The sequence below is a fragment of the Trachypithecus francoisi genome, unplaced genomic scaffold (assembly GCF_009764315.1).
Source record: "Trachypithecus francoisi isolate TF-2019V2 unplaced genomic scaffold, Tfra_2.0 Lachesis_group15, whole genome shotgun sequence".
Classification (NCBI taxonomy): Eukaryota; Metazoa; Chordata; class Mammalia; order Primates; family Cercopithecidae; genus Trachypithecus; species Trachypithecus francoisi.
In genome coordinates, this window is record NW_022681460.1 from 89,075,557 (window position 1) to 89,098,449 (window position 22,893).

The following is a 22,893-nucleotide window of genomic DNA, read 5'->3' on the forward strand; positions in this document are numbered from 1 at the left end:
TTGTTAAGGAAGTAATATGAGTAGAGACCTGAAGTAAGTGAGGGAGTGACGAGTTATGTCCAGGGCAATAATGTTTCTGACAGAAGGGAGAGTCATTTCAGAAGCCTGGAGGCATGTGTAAAGATGTTAGAATGCCAGTCAGCAGGCCAAGATATTCAGAGATCCATAAGTGAAGGGGAAAGGAATACAAAATGAAGGCAGAGAAATCACAAAATTGGATAAGTGGTGCCTTGTAGGCCATGATGATTTTAGTTCATACTAAAATTGAGTTAGACTGCCATTGTAGGGTTTGTGAGCCCAGGGATAACATGGTCTGATTTTTATTTCTAAAAGGATCACTCCAAGTGTTACATTGCAAAGAATAATGTGAGGTGGCTGGTGTAGTAGACTGAAGTGGAATATAGTAACAGTGAAATATATTTTGTGGTAAAGCGTGGTAAATTTGACCACACAAAATTGTGAAATTACCTGTGACACAAAATTTTATCAAAGGCACATACACACAAAAGAACCTCATGATTATTTATTAATGTCCTTAATTTATAATGTTAATACCGGTAGAAGAAAAAAACACTAGAATCTCTGAAGAAACACAATTGTTAACATGCCTATTAAAAATGTTTAACCTAGTGTACTGATATACCATTTTGTCCTTTCAAATCAGCTAGAACTTTAAAAAAGAATAATCCTCATCTAGTGTTAGAATGTGTTGAAACATATTTTTATACACTACTGATCATAGTTAAATCACTACAAACCTTCTTTAAATCAATAAAACAATGTATCTCCAGAGCTTTAAAATATTTATGTCCTTTGAGAAGTTAACTTTCATGAATCTTTCCTAAGGAGTTCATTTAAAATATAATGAATTCATTTATAGCATTAGAAACCTATAGATAACCATAAATGTCCAACAATAGAGAAATAGTTGAATAGTATTTTATAAAAAATATTTGTGAGTTATCCTACCAACACGAAAAAATTAGGCAAAATATTAAGTTGAAAGTAGCATTATACAGAACAACATAATCATGATTATTGTAACTCCAAAATATGTATGAAAATGTCTTAGACAAATCAAGTAGAATAAAATAAGCAATTGATATGGGAGATTTCACAGAGATCCATTAAGCTTGATTTAATAAATAACTCGATCATATTATTAAAAGAAAATGTAGAATATTCAGTCTCTTAAGTTCATACAAGTCTTATAAAAATCAGTGATGAACTTAGTAATAAGGAAAATCTGAATATGTAACAAAAAGTTGAGATATTTCCAAATTCCAAGAGAAAGCAATAACAAACCACTGACCAATGACCCCAGAAATTAGCCTATCAGAAGTCACCAAATCCTCTTCTGAATAATCCTTGAATGATTTCCTCAAAACTAAAATTATATTGTATAGATCAACAGTTTTATATCAAAATTTACCTCATTATTCTATAAGAAAAATTTATACCCATAAGTGATTTCTGTTTTGAAATGTACTCTGAAATCATGTGAAAAATTGTAACATTGGAAAATCAGGAAAACTAGAATAGAACAAAGGAAAAATTAAATATAAAAAAGAAACAAATGAGAAAAAAGAAATAAAAACCTTGTTTATTGAAAATATCAATAAAGTAACTAAACCACTATCAATTCTAAATGAGGTACAATGAAAACAAAATACGCAATATTAGGAAACACAGAGGGTTTCTACTTGCCCGTTATACTTGCTATTAGAAAAGCTATAGAAAATATTATGTATAAACCTAAAAATATAACTTTTAGTCTAGGACACTGATTTTCTAGCAAATGCTAATTCTCAAAAATTAGGTCACGAAGACTTAGAAGCACGAATAGATGGTAGAAGAAAATAGAATGATTGTTAAACTTTATCATTAAAATTGCACTATGGTTTTAAAGTTAAAGTTCCTTTATCCTTTAAGGAATAGCTAATGTCTATGTTTTAAAAGTTAGCATAATGTACTTGGAATCCTAGGCAAGAGAATCACTGGAGCACGGAAGGCAGAGGTTGCAGTGAGCCAAGATGGAGCCACTGCTCTCCAGCCTGGACAACAGAGGGAGACACTGTCTCAAAAAAAAAAAAAAAAAAAAAAAAAAAAAAAAGAAGAAGATTAGCATAATGGTGATAACAGAATCAGATAATGATAGCATTCTCTGGAGCACTCATTCTCTCTTTCACAATCTCTTTCTTCTCTCTCTTCCCCATGCACACACACATTGCAGACCAGTTTCATTCAAGAACATGAAGACATTCAAAATAAAATATTGAAAATTTGGATCTAGGAGTGAATTAAGAAAATATCACTACATGAGCTATTGTTTTTTCCCTAAGAATGCAAGAAGATTTCAACTGTAATGGGAAATCTAACAGGATATTTCATTATGTCAGTACATTAAAGGACCAAAACTGTATGACTTTATTAATAGATAAATGCATTTAATTTTATTTTCAAAATAAATTAGGGAAGTTAAGAGACATCCTAAACCATGATAAAGGTGATTCAACAATACCTAGTAGCAGCCATGTTAAGGAATGAAGAACTAAAGACTATTCATTTATCATAAAAAAAACTAGTATAAAGATTATATTACTGCTTCTATAATCAAGAATGGTATGTGGATAATCAGTGTCACTAATATTAAACATTTTTGGAAGTTTTAGCAAATGAAATAAGGCAGCAAAAGGAATAAACTGTGTAACTACTAGAAAAGACAAATTATTTTAAGATGAAAGGATTTCTCAAGCCTGTAATCCCAGCACTTTGGGAGGCCGAGACGGGCGGATCACGAGGTCAGGAGATCGAGACCATCCTAGCTAACATGGTGAAACCCCGTCTCTACTAAAAAGAAAAATACAAAAAACTAGCTGGGCGAGGTGGCAGGCACCTGTAGTCCCAGCTACTCAGGAGGCTGAGGCAGGAGAAAGGCGTAAACCCGGGAGGCGGAGCTTCCAGTGAGCTGAGATCCGGCCACTGCACTCCAGCCTGGGCGACAGAGCCAGACTCCATCTCAAAAAAAAAAAAAAAAAAAAAAAAAGATGAAAGGATTTATACCAAGAAAACTACAGATAATATTTTTAAATAGGATGTATAAACGTTTATTTAAATGATTAATATGCATAAATATTCATAAGTTATAGCTTATCTTTATATTAGTGATAAGCAGAAATAAGAAAATATTACTGGCCGGGCGCGGTGGCTCAAGCCTGTAATCCCAGCACTTTGGGAGGCCGAGGCGGGCGGATCACGAGGTCAGGAGATCGAGACCATCCTGGCGAACACTGTGAAACCCCGTCTCTACTAAAAAAATACAAAAAACTAGCCGGGCGAGGTGGCGGGCGTCTGTAGTCCCAGCTACTCGGGAGGCTGAGGCAGGAGAATGGCGTGAACCCGGGAGGCGGAGCTTGCAGTGAGCTGAGATCCGGCCACTGCACTCCAGCCCTGGCGACAGAGCAAGACTCCGTCTCAAAAAAAAAAAAAAAAAAAAAAAAAAAAAGAAAATATTACTAAATAATCTTTAAAAATAAAAAGTGCCAAACTATCTCAGAATGTATTTAATAAGAATGATACAGTTCCTGATTGAATAAAAACACAAACGTGTACTTATGGATACACATAATATGTGAATGAGTGGAGACATGCACCATGTTCCAGAATATGAGAGTACTTGATATGAATAACACTGTATGGATATAATGCAATCCTATTTGGAAAATTGTTGAATTTTTTTTTTCTTATTATTTAGAACAAGAAAAGAGGGGGGTGGTTTTATTTTTTAACCATATATTTGAAAATCACTCAGAAAAACTTAAAAAAAACATTAGGGAAATAGGCGCTGACATATGAAAATGTACTAAAAAGAGCAAATCCTATAAATGTAATAGAAAGATAAAGGGAGCAAGGCCCATCCAGCAACTCTAATGAAAGAATTAATATAGAAGGAGTAAAGTAATACCTAAAATCATGCCTTGAAACAATTTTTGACCTTCCTTACTAGAGTTGAAAAGTAGCAAAAGGTGATTTTCCATTGGGGTGATTCCATGGTGATGCTTATCATTGTGATTGTTACAATTATTTGTTCATCCCTGCTTTGTGTAGGGCATTGTGCTAGGAATTGGAATTAAGAAAACCTTTAAGAAATGATCACTGACTTCCAAGGTTTTGGTGATACTGGTCTGTATAAGATTGAATCTAAAGATAAACTTTTCCTCAATTTTGTTTATTCCATGTAATGTGTCTACCTTTTCTGATTGAACAAGTGAGACTGAGAGTTTACAGATAATTCACAGTAGAATTTGAATTATATAGATTATAGTGGGATTTTGTTTTCTTTTGCTACAAATGTGAGTTCTTAAAAATAAATTCTGCAGTATTTAATCTATACTTTCCAAGCTGTCCTACCTCAATCTACAGCCTTCTTCTAACACAAAGGAAGGAGAAAACTTTGAAATGTGCATTTATGTAGGGTTCTCTTAAATCAACCCAATGGGAGAGCAGCACAATAGCAGATGCTTCACTTCCTTCATTTTGCATTGATGTTACTATAATACTGTGCTGACTTATTTCACAGACCTAAGAAAAATAGTTTGCCCAAAGAACAATTTAGCTGCCTGTATATTTTCACAAGCCAATCTAGAGCAGCACTGTCCTGGAAAATCCCTACATGCTATGCTTCAAAACCATTTTCAACATGGATAAGCAAGGCATTAAAATCTCTTTGTGAGGTGAGAAGCTGGAAAGTTGCTTTTATACACCACTTGAGAACTCAATGCCTTGGGTCAATAGGGCTGCATTTTAGCTTTCCTATTTCCTTCTTTTCCCCTAATAATTTAATGTGTTGTCATTTCCAGCAGAAACAAGCTGTCAAAGTAAATAAAATGTAGCCAGACTTTTAGAACTGAGCAAGACTTCTAATTTTCTTTCTTTGGCAGTTGTCTGACAATAAAGGTAAGCTCCTAGTCCATGTTAGGCCTTCTTTTTTTTTTTTTTTTTTTTTTTTTTAATTTTAAGAAAAGGCATAGTCTTTGGTAAAGTTTTATTGTTATCATTGTCAGTTGGGTCTGTACCCATAATTGTGTTTAATGGCTTTATTTTGGCCATTAAAATGGCTTTTGAAAACATTTATTTCCATCTTTGCACAGAGGGGCTACAATGAAATCCGTGAAGTTAAACAGTTCCATTTCACGGGCTGGCCTGACCATGGAGTGCCCTACCATGCTACAGGGCTGCTTTCCTTTATCCGGCGAGTCAAGTTATCCAACCCTCCCAGTGCGGGCCCCATCGTTGTACATTGCAGGTGAGTGGTGGTCCAAATGGTGTTGACTTTATGCAATCAGCTTTTGTTAGAGTGTCAAGACAAGGCTTTTGAGCACAAAAGCTAATGTGTGCTTACAAAGTTCCAGCTTGCTTGTATTACAGATAAAGTAAAACAGCAATAAAATAAAAGTTGTCTGTAAGTAGTCTATAAAACAGGAATTTAAGAAATACATACATTCATCTTAATGTGTGTAGTGTTATCCACAATTTAAAGTATAGAAACTCTGCCTTTTAGTGGCAACATCTGTGTTTTTTGTTTTTATCACTTTCGCAAATCCCATATTGTATAGAATGCTAGGTTGAAATAGACATTTCTTGCCAATCTAGAAAATTCCCAATAGAATTCCAGCTTTTAAAACTAAATTTCAGACATACAGAGTTACTAAATGGCCTAAATTGCAAGGATTTGTGCTGCAAAACAGCTATTTAAAAAAAAAAAAAATCTAAAGACTTCACATTAGAGGACCTTGAAAACTGCATCAGTGAGATTCAGCAAATATGTGCCAAAAAACACGAATATTATATCCAGACTTTCTTCTGATTAGAAACTTCTCTTAAAACAAGCATTTATAGATACTAAAAGCAAATTACATGGCCTCATTTTGAGGTGTGACCAGAAAAATAAGTACTGAATCTAAAAAGCGTTTCCTAAATGATGCTGCATACCATTCTCAAATGCTCTTCCCTCCAAGCTACATAATAGGTTGTACCTAATTATTTTTTGCTATCTGAAAATCCAACCTAGTCAGGGTTTAAATAACCATGTGTAAAAGAGGGGAAAAAAAGCGAGAATGAAATAAAGGTAAGACATCCCATAGGATCAGATACTATGTACCCTGAAAACAAAAAAATATTCTTCCTTTCAATCCTCCTCATGAAATCTGATGTACTCTTAAATTACATTCCTGTCTCCAACTCTGGGAACAGTGATTGAGAAGATGGTAGGGGACAAAAATAAATAGAGATAGCCACAATATGTTTTGTTTAAATTTCTAAAAGAACAGTGAGTTTAAGAGAAGTGACCGAATCTGGATAACAATGAAATAATGTTACTAGCCTATCTAAGCACTTAGAAAATGAGATAAATGGGTTTTCAATTTAAGGATTTCTTGATTTATCAGAGAGGCTTACTTTCTTATGAATTGCTTGCTTCAGAAGTGCTCCAAGAGTCTTAGATACTCTCTTGAAACAGAAGTGTCATTTTCCACTTACACTGAAGTATCTCTGGACTACAAAGTGAATTCCCCACTCCCCCCAAAAAATCTTTATTTTGTTTTCTCCATTGACTTCTATATATAAAATTGGAGAAACATTCCCCAGGGGCAAAATAATCACATTATATTATGATTAAAGGATACAAAATACAGTGAGATAGAGGAATACATTTTAGTGTTCTATATCACTGTAGGATAAGTCCGGTAAATGATAATGTTTAGTTGGAGAGAGCCAGAAGGAGGATACTGAATGTTCACAACACAAATGATACATGTTTGAGAGGATTCATATGCCCATCACCCTTTTCTGATCACTATACATTATATGTATTGAAATATCACTATGTACCGAAGAGTATGTACATTATTATTTGCCAATTAAAGAATAAAATATAATTTTAAAGAATACTTTAGAATTAAGTATAGTAAGATAGTGGCTACCCTTGTGACTTGCTGGGAATCATATTCTACACTTAATAATTCATTTTCCTTTCTCTTCAGATCATGATTCAAATAGTCTTTACACTGTTACTCTCCTCGCTTTATATAACCATCATTCTCTTGCCCACCCCCACCATTTGCATTTCCTGTGAATCATGGCTCCTCAGATTTCCCATTTAAAGGTTTGGGAATTAATTTTCTTTTGCCTTGGTATTTACAAGAGACGAACACAGTGAGTGAGCCAACATTCTCACATTGTTGCCAGAGGACACACAGCTAGATGAATCTAAAAATATTCAATCTGAAGTTAAATTCTGAAGCATGAATCTGCCACTTGATCAATTCTATGAACTTGAAATTATGTGTATTAAATTTACATAAAATGAAAATTGTGAGAGAGGTATGGAATTTAAATAACGTTATTTTCAATTTGAAAATAATTTCGAACTCTTGTTCCAATCTTTAGTTTATACCAAAGCAGATACTCTGCATGAAGTTATTTGTACATTCACAAGCTTTTACACAGCATGGACAAGTGCTGTGCGTTGCACTTTGTTAAATCAATTTGATTCTACCTGACAGTGGAAAAGGTCCTTCTTTAAGGTTATGAAGACTAACATGCGTCTTGCAATTTGTTAATTTTTTTCAGTGCTGGTGCTGGACGAACTGGCTGCTACATTGTGATTGACATCATGCTGGACATGGCTGAAAGAGAGGGTGTTGTTGATATCTACAATTGTGTCAAAGCCTTAAGATCTCGACGTATTAATATGGTCCAGACAGAGGTATGTAGATTTACCTGTATGGACATTTTTTTCTTTTTTTGCAAACAAAGAGTAGATGTCTCTCATATATACTCTACTCAACCAAAAGAGTAAATGTTTTTCATATGTAATCAATATTAGCTCAGTCATATAGAAAAATATTGGTGTTTTAATTCATATTTCCATATAGAGAAAATTTTCTGTATTCCCTAACTTCGATGACAGAGAAGTGATACTAAAACTAGTACAAAATTTTCTTTTTCATTCTTTTGGTAGGAACAGTACATTTTTATTCATGATGCCATTTTAGAAGCCTGCTTATGTGGAGAAACTGCCATACCTGTCTGTGAATTTAAAGCTGCATATTTTGATATGATTAGAATAGACTCCCAGACTAACTCTTCACATCTCAAGGATGAATTTCAGGTATTAACTGTTTCTAAAACCTCTTTTATGAATTACTACAATTTATTCTGGGCACTAGGAATCCTTTTAAAGAAGGTCTTTCAAGTCAAATTTATAACCTTTGATCCTGTTTTAAATACAATACATATCTCTTTCATTATACATATTATATAGTCATTTTTCTATTAATGAATTCATATCTACTATATCCAAAGTGACAAATAAGTTCAGACTTAGGGAAGAGCAAAGGGGAAAGGTATCATAAAAGTCAAAATTAGGCCAAGCACCATGGCTCACGCCTGTAATCCCAGCACTTTGGGAGGCCGAGGCGGGTGGATCAGGAGGTCAGGAGATCGAGACCATCCTGGCTAACACAGTGAAACCCTGTCTCTACTAAAAATACAAAAAAAGTAGCCGGGCGAGGTGGCAGGTGCCTATAGTCCCAACTACTCAGGAGGCTGAGGCAGGAGAATGGCATGAACCCGGGAGGCAGAGCTTGCAGTAAGCCGAGATCACATCACTGCACTCTGTGCGGTGACAGAGCGAGACTCTGTCTCAAAAGAAAAAGAAAGTCAAAATTAGTGGTGATTTGTGTGTATTTATAGCCTTTTTTCATGCAGCCATACAGATTTTGACCTGGTCACTCACAGTGTGACGAGATCAAGCACATTAATTACTACTGAGTCTGGGTTCAGTGGCAGCTCACACCTATAATACTAGCACTTTGGGAAGCCAAGGCAGGTGGATCTTGAGGTCAGCAGTTCGAGACCAGCCTGGCCAACATGGCAAAACCTCATCTCTACAAATAGTACAAAAAATAGCTGGGCATGGTGGTGCATGCCTGTAGTCGCAGCTACTCAGGAGGTTGAGATGGGAAGATTGCTTGACTCTGGAAGATTACTTAACCCTGGAAGGCTGTGATGAGCCAAGATATCACCACTGCACTCCAACCGGGCAACAGAGCAAGACCCTGTCTCAATAATAATAATAATAATAAATGAAGTTTATAGTAAATACTATTTCAAAACAGCCCTAAATGTTTTCACTGCCCTTAAAACATCTCTGAAGGTGGGTGAAAATAAAATCAAGAGCAGAGACCAAATTATTTGATTGTTGGTCCAGGGCTCTTTCCAACGTGCCATAGCTTATCTTCAAATATGGCAAGCCCAGATGGTACTACAAATGATACCGTTTCCCACTGTGATGAATGAAGGGTCATCATCATCATCATGGACTTCCTGATTGTATTTTCTTTGGTTAAGGCAAGCATTTTGAAGGTAGCAGTGTTGTTTAGCGTCCCTTTTCCTTTTAAGAAGAGGAGCACAGAACAATGTGTGTCTTGTTTCTTTGTCACTTCTCAGGCTTCATTAACTTTAACTACAAAGTCTATCAGCCTGTCATAGTAGCAAATGCCATTGCCTTGCACAAATCCTTAACTTTCTACTTGGCCTTCTAAAAGCCTGATGGATCTGTGTTACACTGCTAAATGGGTCACACTGTCTTTTAACCTGGGTTCCCTTTTCTTTTTAGACTCTGAATTCAGTCACCCCTCGACTACAAGCTGAAGACTGCAGTATAGCGTGCCTGCCAAGGAACCATGACAAGAACCGTTTCATGGACATGCTGCCACCTGACAGATGTCTGCCTTTTTTAATTACAATTGATGGGGAGAGCAGTAACTACATCAATGCTGCTCTTATGGATGTAAGAGACTGCCCTCTTTGTTAGTGTAGAGTACCGTGTGAAAAGCTACATAATGCAACTGAACACTGGCTAGTTTTCTTTTCAAGGAAATTAAAATAACCTAAAAAGGAAAAGTGGAAACTTTTATTGAAATATATTTTTTTTGGTAAATGATTTTAGGTTTTCCCTATAGGGATTCTTAAGAAGTATCATTTTTAAGGGCCGGGCACGGTGGCTCAAGCCTGTAATCCCAGCACTTTGGGAGGCCGAGACGGGCGGATCACGAGGTCAGGAGATCGAGACCATCCTGGCTAACACGGTGAAACCCCGTCTCTACTAAAAAAATACAAAAAAACTAGCCGGGCGAGGTGGCGGGCGCCTGTAGTCCCGGCTACTCGGGAGGCTGAGGCAGGAGAATGGCGTAAACCCGGGAGGCGGAGCTTGCAGTGAGCTGAAATCCGGCCACTGCACTCCAGCCTGGGCGACAGAGCGAGACTCCGTCTCAAAAAAAAAAAAAAAAAAAAAAAAGAACTATCATTTTCATAGCCTTATTGTAGATTTGGAGCTTAATTGTCAGTTATTATATTGATATAGTAAATATTGCAGATTATAAATGTCATCTTAATTATTTTCAGAAAAGAAAATCATGCCTTATCTATTTTGAATATGATTAGAAATGAATGTTTTAAATCGCAGCATGCCAAATCCTACAAAAATTGTGTTAATTTGGGAAATTTTTATTTCTGACATTTAATGTTTCAGTAATTTGTAATTAATTTGTTGGCCATTAATCAATAAAGACTATTATAAGTAACTAGAGAAGGGGTGGATGGTATTAGGTTAACACATCCATCATAATGAAAGAATGATCTTGCCCCATTCAAAATCTTAAACTGCAGAATGTTGTAGCCCATAGACAAAACAATATGGAAAGAAAGTTTTTTGTTTTAGTTTGTTGTTGTTGTTGTTGTTGTTGTTGTTGTTGTTTTTGAGAGAGTCGCACTCTGTCGCCCAGGCTGGAGTGCAGTGGCATGATCTCAGCTCACTGCAACCTCCGCCTCCCAGGTTCAAGCAATTCTCCTGCCTCAGACTCTCGAGTAACTTGGACTACAGGAGCGTGCCACCACACCTGGCTAATTTTTTTTGTTTGTTGTTGTTTTTGAGACAGAGTTTCGCTCTTGTTGCCCAGGCTAGAGTGCAATGGCACAATCACCGCTCACTGCAACCTCCGCTTCCCGTGTTCAAGCTATTCTCCTGCCTTTCCCTCCTAAGTAGCTGGGACTACAGGCATGCGCCACCACACCCAGCTAATTTTTTGTATATAGTAGAGACGGGGTTTCACCATGTTGGTGAGACTGGTCTTGAACTCCTGACCTCAGGTGATCCACCTGCCTCGGCCTCCCGAAGTGTTGGGATTACCGGCGTAAGCCACCGCACCTGGCCTTTTTTGTATTTTTAGTAGAGAGCAGGTTTCATCACATTGTCTAGGCTGCTTTCAAACTCCTGACCTCATGATCCGCCCACCTCGGCCTCCCAAGGAAAGAAAGTTTTAAATTATGACTTTGGCCACTTTACTTTGATTACCTTAGAAAGAAGCAAGAAAGCTATCAAGGTTTAGAATCTTTTTAAACAGTTACTGCCTTCATTTCTAGCTTTTGCCCTTTCTCCCATGAAACAATAGCAAGGAGAAATTAGTAGCCACAGTTCATTTCTTTCTGACTGTAATCAGGCTTTCTAAGTTGTTGTTCCTATTAAGCCCAAATTCTATTTCTACGAGCAATCTTCACTAGTTACTTTACTCTTTTTGGTGCTGCAAAGTGGAATAGTCTAAAGGCAGGTTCTCATCCTTGCTGTGATCGCTCTTGCCTGTGAAAAGCTGTCATCCTTGCTGTGATCGGAGTCTTGCCTGGCCATTAATCACACCCACTGAAATCACATTAAATCCTAATTATACCTTTTATTTTTATATTAGGTGTCTGGAAAGGCAAATATAGAGATGGCATACAATACCTTTTCATTTCTGCATCTAAATATGGAATGAAAAAAGGATGTCTGAACAAGAAAAGGAGAAAATAATATTTAGAAAAGCATTGATGCCTTTGAATTTTTTGCCATTGGCATCTTTGTCAAATTTTTCTCAATTTCCAGATTGTCGCCTTTTCTTTGTTTTTGTTCTTTTTGAGACAAGGTCTCACTCTGTAGCACAGGCTGGAGTGTCATGCATGATCACAGCTGACTGCAGCCTCAATCTCCTGGGCTCAAGTGATCCTCTCTCCTCAGCCTACCAAGTAGCTAGAACTATAGGTGTATGCCACCATGCCCAGCTAATTTTTTTTTATTATTTTTTGTAAAGATGGGGTCTTGCTTTCTTGTCCAAGCTTGTCTCCTTTTCTGTATGAAGGTTGAACCTTGTAATCCACCTGCTCTTACTGCCTGGTTAATCCCCTGTAATTCAAAAAGGACATTTCATAATTAAAGATGTTCTAGGGATTTAGTGGTGCAAATGAACCCTCGGAGAAGCCCAGGTATACCTTCGGAGAAGTAAAGCTGGTTTGATTTATAAGAATAGGGTTTATTGTTCAACACTTCCTCTTTCTCCATACCCTTTTTTCCCATCATTAGTGTGATACCTTTTTGCCAGGTCTATGAGGGATTAGGAGGTAAGGCCAAGGATTCTGTAATTTCAAAGCCTTACATATATTCCTGCATTTAGAGAGAAAAAGAAAAGGAAATTTTCAGTCGTCTTCTCTCTTGTCAGCTCCTCCTCATGCATGTCCTCTCCCCTGTGGCTCAAAAAATGAGTAGATAGCCATCAGTCTGCTTTGACTTATCTTTCCATGGAGCAGACATTTGATTGGAAAGAGAGCTTACTTTCTCCTAACTTTTCTCATTGTATTAGTTCATTCTCACACTGCTAATAAAAACATACTTGAGACTGGGTAATTTATAAAGGAAAGAGGTTTAATTGACTCACAGTTCCACAGGGCTGGGGAGACCTCAGGAACCCTGCAAGTATGGCAGAACGGGAAGCAAACCCGTCCTTCTTCTCGTGGTGGCAGGAAGGAGAAGAAGTGCCAAGCAAAGAGGGAAACCCCTTACAAAACCAGCAGACCTCATGAGAACTCACTCACTATCTGGAGAACAGCAGAGGGGAAACTGCCCCCATGATTCAATTATCTCCACCTGTTCCTGCCCTTGACACCTGGGGTTTATTACAATTCTAGGTGAGATTTGGATGGGAACACAGAGCCAAACAATATCACTCATGAACCTTCATACCTTTCTTAGGAGACCCTCATCCCAGCTGCATGTGTAACTTGGTAAGGTTTTGAGGTCATTTGGCAGTAGCCAGGTAAATTATTATTGTCATCTACTCAGATTTATCCTGCAGTCTTCAGTCAGTGCTGAATGCCATGGTTAGCAGCATTTCCCAAATGGTGGTAGCATCAGTGAAGTCCAAGAACCAGTTCCTGTTCTGATGTTAAGATTCTTGAAGGACTTAAATAGTAATGTGATACAAATGAGCGATAAGATCATTGAAATTTTTTGTCAGCATTAGGGAACTCTATAATCTACTAATTATTACTATTATTATTGCATAATTAGTTTAATTCAAATAATTAGTTTAATCAAATGACATTGTCCAGGTCAGATAAATATTGTTTTTACTACTTCTCCCTTTGGAAACAGATAATATATTGTGTTCTAATCAAGGAGCACTTGGTAAACAAGGAGCTATCTCCCTGCTTATGTGGGGACAGTAAGTGTATTGTTGTTACTCTTCGGTGCTTCAGTATCTTCAGTGGTTGAAACTGTCATTATGACCTTTGATATATGTTAGAAATGCCCAGGAAGCTGTGGAAGGTGGATTGCCTGCGAGATGTGCAGAATATCCTGGTAGTGTCCACATAATGTAAAAGCACAAGTGTTTGAGCTATTTTTCTTATTTGGAGTGATTTTACTTGCACGCACACATACTATCCACATACCCAGATGATTGATAGACATACCAGGGGTTTTGTGCTTACTTTGCCTTCAGCCTCTCAAAGACTGATTGGGTTTAGAAAATTGAAATAGCCCAACAGGTACCTTACAGAGGATGTTAACCTCAGGAGCTCTTTAGTTTCTTCTTTTGTGTTTGTCCTGTATTTACATCTTTCAGTAAAGCAAAAATTCAGGTATTAACTTGAATTGCTTTGGAGGCATTGAAGTCTTCCACCAAATTGATTCATTACTGTACTAGTTCAGTTCATTCCTGTGGTCTGAATCTCTTTATTCATGGCTTAAGCATCACTCTGTCTCCCTCTGCATGTGAAGCTATTACATCATACTGGTCCTACATTGAAGTGTATTGTATCTGTTTGTACAACTGATCATACATTTTAAGTTCTTATGTTTCTCTGTCTACCTTGTTTCTTCACAGAGCTACAGGCAACCAGCTGCTTTCATCGTCACACAATACCCTCTGCCAAACACCGTGAAAGACTTCTGGAGATTAGTGTATGATTATGGTTGTACCTCCATTGTGATGTTAAACGAAGTCGACTTGTCCCAGGTTAACGGCTATGGGTTGCTTTTGTGTACTTATATACAACTTAATAGAGTAGTAATGAAATGCTAAAATCTGCTTTATACTATCCTAATTAGAAAAAATAATGCTTTTTTTTTTTCTTTCAAAACATTCATCATTTAGGGCTGCCCTCAGTACTGGCCAGAGGAAGGGATGCTACGATATGGCCCCATCCAAGTGGAATGCATGTCTTGTTCAATGGATTGTGATGTGATCAACCGGATTTTTAGGATATGCAATCTAACAAGAGTGAGTCACTATTGGATCCTTTGAGCTGATCTAGAATAGGTCGATCATAACCAAGATGTGGTATGATTTTATTCAGACAACAGGGAGACTAGAATTAATAAGCACTATATCTTCCACCTCAAAGCTAGTAACCATCTTATGCCTTAGTACTCGAATAAAAACATAAGAAAGCAGAAATGCTGGAAGCTAGGTTTTTTGGTCAGTCACTAGACTAACATATTCCCTCTGGAAATACAGATGCACTGGCTCAGTCAAGTTGGATAGCCTAGGCCTGGCCTCTGAGTGTATGTAGACTTATCTTAAGGATGACTACATGCTTTATTAGTATTGACATCTAGGCCAGAAATGGCATGTGATAAAAAAAAAAATGAAAACATTGCAAAAACAATAATGACAGAAAAGTTATACTGCAGGAGGAAAGAGACATGTTGGATCAACCATTATAGAAGGGTTCCATGTCACTGTTCCAAGTTCATTATTGATTCTCCTACCTGCAATTTCATCTCCCTAAATGTCCCAACCTCTGGCTCTACGCAGATCTAAAGGTAGAATCAATCTGCTTTCCACTACATGACAAATTAAATCTGGGTGGGGAGGATCTTCAAAAAAAAAAAGTGCTAATAAAGGCCAGGTGCAGTGACTCACGCCTGTAATGCCAGCACTTTGGGAGGCCAAGGCGAGCAGATCACAAGGTCAGGAGTTCAAGACCAGCCCAGCCAATGTGGTGAAACCTTGTCTCTACTAAAAATACAAAAATTAGTTGGGCGTGATGGTGCATGCCTGTAAGCCCAGCTACTCTGGAGGCTGGGGCAGCAGAATCATTTGAACCCGGGAGGCAGAGGTTGCAGTGAGCCGAGATCATGCCACTGCACTCCAGCCTGGCGACAGAGCAAGACTCCATCTCAAAAAAAAAAAGAATTGGAAAAGAAAATATTAGTAACTTTCATGGAATTAAGCTCTTTTTAGAGAGAAAGATTACTCTGTTTTTTAAAGCACCAGCTCTATGGGTGTGTATTATTTTAAGTGTGTGATTAGGATTGTCATGTTTCAGTGTCTCTTATCAAAATGACTACGTGTGTGCCTGGCTAATAAGTCTATATGTATATAACTGTGAGCAGGGAATAGAATCATATCGACTCCTATTGCTCATTTCAGTGGAGGAAAAAAGGGTAACTTCAATCATTTCATAATATTCATGCATATCTTAGATGTTAATTTAAATGGAATCTCATTATGTCTGCACATCTGTTACATTATGGTTCTAGTAATATTTTAGTTGAAAAAAAACAGAACTGCTGAAGACAGTAAGGCTTGTCTGTTAATTGAGCAGTTTATGTGAAAAATATTCTAGGAACAGGAACTGATATGTTATATTTTTGTCAGCATATTTATTTATTTGTTTGCTTACTTATTGAACTGCCTCTGTGTTTGGTATTCTGGTCCTTATTAGTACATGATTTTTTTTTCTGTTTTCACTGTCAGCATTTAGTATACTTACTATATTTCACTGCATCAAATATTCAATATGTACCAACAACAAGTTTGTAGAGTACCAAGTAGGGCTTGTCAGCTGCCAAAAGATGCATGGGCCCTTGCCAATCGGATATGATTTACTCATATATTACTTGTTCTTCCCGATATTTGTATTTCAAGGTTTAAGGTTTTGATTCATTGTTTCAACAATACTACTTTTGGGGAAGCATTATGCAAAGTTCTACTGATACAGAGTGTAGGAAAAAAATATTTCTGTGTACTTAAGGAATCTTTATTTTTTTCAGGAAGAAAAGCATCACATGAAAATTGTATAATCCTTTTTGTATAAAAGTGATGCATTTTACAGCAAAAGAGTAAAGAATATAGAGTGTTTAACTGAGTGATCTGACATAACTGTGTGATCAGAGATGACCTCTTTGAGACAGTATTTAAGCCAAAATTTAATGAATCAATAGAAATTACTTGGGGGTTGAAGTAACCCACCATCCTGGTTTGTCCAGGGCAGGAACTTACCCAAGACACGCAGGCTTCAGTGCTAAGACCAGAGAAATCCCAGGCCAACCTGGGACAAGTTGGTCATTCTATTTGGGATTGAGAGGAGCAAGCAAGAAAGAAGTATTCAAGGCAAAGGGTACAGTATATGCAAAGTCCCCAAGGCAAGAAGTGACTTGATAAATGGATTCAAAGAAGACCAAGAGAAAATTGAAGAAGGGGGTGGAGCCAGATCACATAAGTTGTTTTAAGACATGACAATTTGGATTTTATGCTAAGATCATTTGAAAGTCATTAAAGCAGGAAATGACAAGATTGTATTTGCAGTTCAAAATAATCATGATGCCTATAGTAAGAATGGACTGGAAGGAGATCAAAGTTTATTCAGGGAGCTCAACTAGGAGGTAATTATCAGAGCCTGTGACTGGTACTGTATTGATGTCAGTGGTGACAAAGAGAAAGCAATGAATCTGAAAGTTATTTAGGAAATGTTATCATAGTAATGAATTACTGGATACATAGTGTGAGGGAGCAACAGGTATAAAGGATGATTACCTTGTTTCCTGCTATTGTCACTTACAATGTTTTTGTAGTAGCATGTACAAATTGAGGATTTATATCAGCTAGACTCAATCCAGTGTAGATGCTATTTGTATTGTAAATTGTATGCACCTTTTACTTTTTTTGTAAAAATTGTAGTCCCAGCTTATTTACATAAAAACACTTTTCCCTCTACAGCCACAGGAAGGTTATCTGATGGTGCAACAGTTTCAGTACCTAGGATGGGCTTCTCATCGAGAAGTGCCTGGATCCAAAAGGTCATTCTTGAAACTGATACTGCAGGTGGAAAAGTGGCAGGAGGAATGTGAAGAAGGGGAAGGCCGGACGATTATCCACTGCCTGTGAGTAGGGCAGTGCAGCCTGTCATTCATAGGGCCTTGGTGCTTATTTTCTCATTTTCAATGTTAAAGACTATCCGACTTGCATCTTATGGACCTCCCATAGATGTTATTTTTAAACAGTCTTCCTGTCTCATGAGTCTATAATTAACTACTAAGTTTATTTTGTATATTTTCCAAATATTGATTATTACATAGTTATATTATTTAAACTCTTTGGAACACTACTCTTAACAACTTCAGGTTTACACAGTTTACAAATATATCAGAATCTCAAAGTGTAGATTGCAGCAATCTATGTCTATAGCATATTCCTAAGTATAAGTTGCTGATCTAATTTCATCCTCAAGTTGCCTCCTCTCTGCCTTGTACACATAAAGAAAAATTAAGACACAAATGGAAAACAATTAAAGCTACAGTGTTTTATTTTCCCAAACATATATGATAGTGTGACCTGTGGTCACTTGGTACTGCTATCTAAAATGCTTGTGCTTTCTTTGCTTTCAGAAATGGTGGCGGGCGAAGTGGCATGTTCTGTGCGATAGGCATCGTTGTTGAAATGGTGAAACGGCAAAATGTTGTCGATGTTTTCCATGCGGTAAAGACACTAAGGAACAGCAAGCCAAACATGGTGGAAGCCCCAGTGAGTCACAGCGTCTTAGACTTGGAAGGCATCTTAGAGATTAGTTAGTCATATACCTACTTATTGATTTGACTTCATACACACATAGGGAATCAGATGTGAAAATGAGACGTTGTGGGGACTTTCCTGCCTAATTAATAGATTGCTGAGCACCCCCCTCTACCCACAGACACTTAATCACATATCACATAAGCGAAACTATCTTCATTTCATTTGGAAATTTGTAGGATTTTTTTTTTTTTCTGTTAGAGCCGAAAAATATTTGCTGCAGTAAACTTTGGTAAATGGTCCTATAAGAAGAATAAATCCTGTATCGAGGCTGTATGTCTAAGGTATATAGGTTTCATAAGTACCTTAGACAGCCAGTATTTTTAAAGGGCAACTGAAATTTAGTTTTGTCAATATCTATAATTATTCATTTTCTGATCAAATTATAAATGGTTAAACTATCATTGTTAAGTTTTCAGCTTTTACCAACTGTAGAGGGCAGTTCATATCATGCTACTTGAGCTTTTCAAGGCTCATGAAGTCAGAACATAGCTTACAAAATAAGAGCTGATAGGTATGTGTGTGTGTGACAGTTCATCTAGGTGAAGCTATATGCAGAGTAAGAAAGAAAGTTACACTTATCTAACACATTTTACTTCTAACGATAGGTATCAGTGGGTTACACGTATGTATGGGCATGATGGGATCAGGTTGGGAGCAGCTGTGTAGTGTATGCTCACAGAGAAGTAAACCAGAAAAACCAAGGCATCATTGTTGCTTGCCCTACATTTATCAAGATGATCAGATAACTAGAATGAGCAATTCAATAAACCTTTAAAGTATTTCACCACTTCCTGCTCGTGGATTGCTCACACAAGAGTTGTGTTACTTCCTGAGACAAAATCTGAAGGCTTAGGTTTATACTGTTTCACTTTTGCAAGAGGTACTAGACTTCCACCCTTTCTACAGGTGCCCTCAAACTCCTTCTCTACACCGCCTCATTTCCCTGGGTTGTTGCAGCTGTCTACACAAGATTACATTGATTTTGATTGGGGTGCTGGCTGTGGAGATGAGAAAGGGGGCATGAATCGGAGGGATTTTTGAGGGGGAACTCTCAGATCGTCTTAGCAACTGAATGAATAGTGGTGGTGTCTTTAAACTCTTTGCAGTTTGAAGATCTGTTAATGTAAACTGCCTCCATTTTTCAGATCAAGTCTTCAAGTCATCAGTGGGATCACTTCTGACTTCAGAATTCAATTTTTACCTTCAAATTTAACTGACTTCCCACCCTTTTTTAATTTAAAAAAAAAAAAATCTATGGTTAAACTCTGCCCTTCTGGAACCTTCCAAAAAGTTACTGGTTTCCTTTACATTTGTGTCCCATGAATCCTGAACACTCCGCCCTCTGATTTGTGTTTAATCAGTGTTGATGATTAGTTTAGTGGGCTATGGAGTTGAGCTGACAAGTTTGGTGAGGAGATTTAGAGTGTAGGCAAAATTGCTGGAAACTGCTTAAAGAGACATAACTATTTCTAGGCACATTTTGGTTCCTTGAATGCACTCGCCACAGTGGTAGGTGAATTTGAATCATAGCTACTTGGTAAATAGTGTTGGAATGATAAAGACCTCTTAAGGGAAGTTTTATTACCCTAGTTTATTGCTGGAGACACCAAGAACTTCTCTTCCAAAATAATATGCCTTTTAGACTGTTATCCAGCCTGAATTTTACCCACTTGAATGAACTGAGTTGGGAATTTTTAAATGAATTGCGTATTATAAGTAATAGTTTATTATATGGTCTCTGAATTTTTCTAAATTCTTATTATGGAGCAAGTCCATAGATGGGCTTAGAGGAAAGGCTGTTTTAACTCAAAAATGTTATTGCCAATATGTTGTCTTAAACATATAAAGGCAGCAGAAATAAATGTTCAGGTATAAGTAGGCTCAAAATTTAAGGACCACTAACCATTCTTGAAAAATTTACTTAAATACTCTGATGGACAAAAACAGTGTCAAAAATTAAGAACTTGAAATTGCATAAATGGCTGTTTACAATGGCTGAAGTTTTTTTTCTCAAGGAAATCATCTGAAATATATGGAGAAAAACATCTGCAGTTGATCACTATAGCATTATAAAATAGAGGAAATAATAAAAGCAACTTAATAGTTAAACAATACATATGTTTGATTTTTATGTGGTATTAAAAGATGTTAAATAACGTGGAAAAAGAATTGTAACAATGTTAAATTTTAAAAGTTACATTTAAAATTATATTTTGAAGTACACAGTTATATTTATTCTAAGATAATTATTTCAACCATGCACAAAAAGAACTGAGGCAAACTAAGGTGATAGTTTAACAATTTCTTCTGATAGAATTATAGCTCTTTTTCTCATTCTTTATATTTGTTCAGAATTTGTATATTCTTTAGATTTGTATAGAATTGTTCTGTAATGATTGAGTATTACTATTATAATCAGATAAAAAATTTTAGACATTTAAAAATTGATGGAAAATATGCATCTAAGATAAAATGTCTTTTTATATAAATTTCCCTTTTCTTAAATGGATCGTTAGACTCAAGTATAAAATATGTATGCCTAGATATTAATCTCATATATAGAAAAAATAAATTGTAATCCTTGAGTTATCTAAATTGATTGTCAAGTTTCATTTGGTAACTGTTATTTAATGTTAGTCTCTTTCTTAACTTTTCTCACTGTTTGTGTTTTGACATCTTTCAGGAGCAATACCGTTTCTGCTATGATGTAGCTTTGGAGTACCTGGAATCATCTTAGTTGGGTGAGATTCTTTAATGTGCATCTATGAAGAAACCTGTTCATCTATTGAGCCAGCAACTGTTGTACCTGTTACACTTGTGCAGAAAGATTTTAATGTGGGGGGTGGGAGACTTTTACATTTGAGAGGTAAAAGTATTTTTCTTATGAAGTTGTGTATCTTAATAAAAAGGACTGAATTAGTTTTTATTACTATATTAAAGCATCAACATTTCATGCCACATAAATTATATTTAATAAGAACCAGATTGAAATGAGAACTTATTGGTGTTTGTACAGTGAACATGCCACCTTTTTTCTCATGGTTTCAGTAGAACCATATGTTGCATGAGTTCATACTTTCTACGTGGCATTTTTCTCCCTTTCTAAAATGAAAGCTGATGAATCTTAAAAGGAAGAAGAAATGAAAAGCTGTGCAAATTCATAGTAAAGTTCATTTTTTATATGTTTCCAGTGTAGCAGATCTCTATATAAATATATAAATATATATAACTGGCTTATTTTCTTTTAATGTGCAATGATGGCTGGATCATTTAAAGTTCTTTTTAGAAAATAACATAAGCCAAAGACTCAAGTGTAAATATGTCTATATGGAGAAAGCACATTATATTTATTGGTTACTTACATTCCTTTTTTGATGGCTAAAATACTACCACCACACAATCATCTTTTTTTTCTGAAGAAAGCTTTTTCTTTAGCTAAAATCAATTGTAAACGATTTTTGTAGATTATTTTTTGTATGTTTTAGTGTACGTAGAGGATAAACTTTTTATTCATAAGCCAGGAAGCAATGTTCTTTATAGTGATTCTCTTGTGTACATGCTTGTGAATTAAATTTGTGTAAAATCCTTTGGCAATTGGGTCTTTTAATATAGGACCAAATTAAAACATTTTGCTGAAAATGTATAGTTTTTCACAATTTCATTAGGTAAATAATGGTTTGGTGATCATACATAAGAAATGTACACATTAAAAGGCCTTGCTGACAACTTACACAATGTTGAACACAGCCTTTAAGCATCGTTTAAGTTTTAAAGGAATTGATTTTTTCAGCCTGTGGCCCAGCACTGGTCAGGAAAACAAGATGGCAACATATATGCTTTCAGGGTCAAATTTTAGCAAACTGTAAACTGTTAGGGTGATAAAATGTTTCTCTTGATGTTTACATGCGCAAGCTTTGGATTCTGACTGTAAAAAGTGTGAACAAATCAATGCCAGATTCCTGTTTTGAGCATTGTCATGGGATTCTTAAGTGAACGTTTCTAAATGTGCTCTTGTTCACATGCTCCATGTAGCTGTAACTTCACGTCATCAGCTTGCAGTTTGTAATTGACTAAAGCATTCCAGTGTCCTCTTTCTAGATTGCCAGCTCATGACATGGTGCTTATAAAGATTTAATTAAAGTAAGAATGAAATAAAGTTTTTATAATTATAACAGTTATTGTTTGCACATCATTTTTTCCTCTTAATGTTCATGCATTCACTACTAAATGAGTAGCTTATTCCTACACTCGTTGATACGAATAGGCCACAAAAACTCTACTCAAAGTAAAACTAATTTCCAATCTCCAGTTTCTTTTATTTTTATTTTCTTAATTGAATGCCAAAATATCCAGTAGCTGGAGGTGGAAAAGGCAGGGAGATTGACATCATTTTTTGTTTGTTTATTTCTGTATCCATGTATGTAACACACATTTTCCATTTATGTGTGTCACTATCCATTTATGTAATATACATCTTACTTTTTTCTTATAACCAGCTTGACAAATGGTACTTATCATACCTGTTTTACAGATGATGAAATGGAAGCTAATGAGAAAGTACATGATTTGTCAACAGATTCATTCTTACTTAACAGCTATGTCTTTACCACTAAACACATTGTTTCCCAAATGTCACAAAGATAGACAAAAAAAAGAAAATGTG

General features: G+C 36.2%; 1 protein-coding gene across 7 annotated transcripts in view; it reads left to right on the forward strand.

The window, feature by feature from the left end:
- PTPRK (protein tyrosine phosphatase receptor type K) overlaps positions 1–22,404 on the forward strand; it is a 572,798-nt gene extending 550,394 nt beyond the window's left edge. For 4 of the 7 annotated variants that reach the window (XM_033235516.1, XM_033235515.1, XM_033235517.1 and 1 more), the window contains 9 exons: positions 5,151–5,305; positions 7,630–7,765; positions 8,021–8,170; positions 9,680–9,853; positions 14,256–14,387; positions 14,526–14,651; positions 17,376–17,539; positions 18,044–18,179; positions 20,914–22,404. In XM_033235516.1, coding sequence (XP_033091407.1) covers positions 5,151–5,305; positions 7,630–7,765; positions 8,021–8,170; positions 9,680–9,853; positions 14,256–14,387; positions 14,526–14,651; positions 17,376–17,539; positions 18,044–18,179; positions 20,914–20,967 — 1,227 coding nt within the window. In that variant the 3' untranslated portion in view covers positions 20,968–22,404. The remainder of the gene's footprint in view (positions 1–5,150; positions 5,306–7,629; positions 7,766–8,020; positions 8,171–9,679; positions 9,854–14,255; positions 14,388–14,525; positions 14,652–17,375; positions 17,540–18,043; positions 18,180–20,913) is intronic. The other 3 variants (XM_033235518.1, XM_033235521.1, XM_033235520.1) reach the window with 2 other exon arrangements.
- The last annotated feature ends 489 nt before the right edge of the window (positions 22,405–22,893 follow it).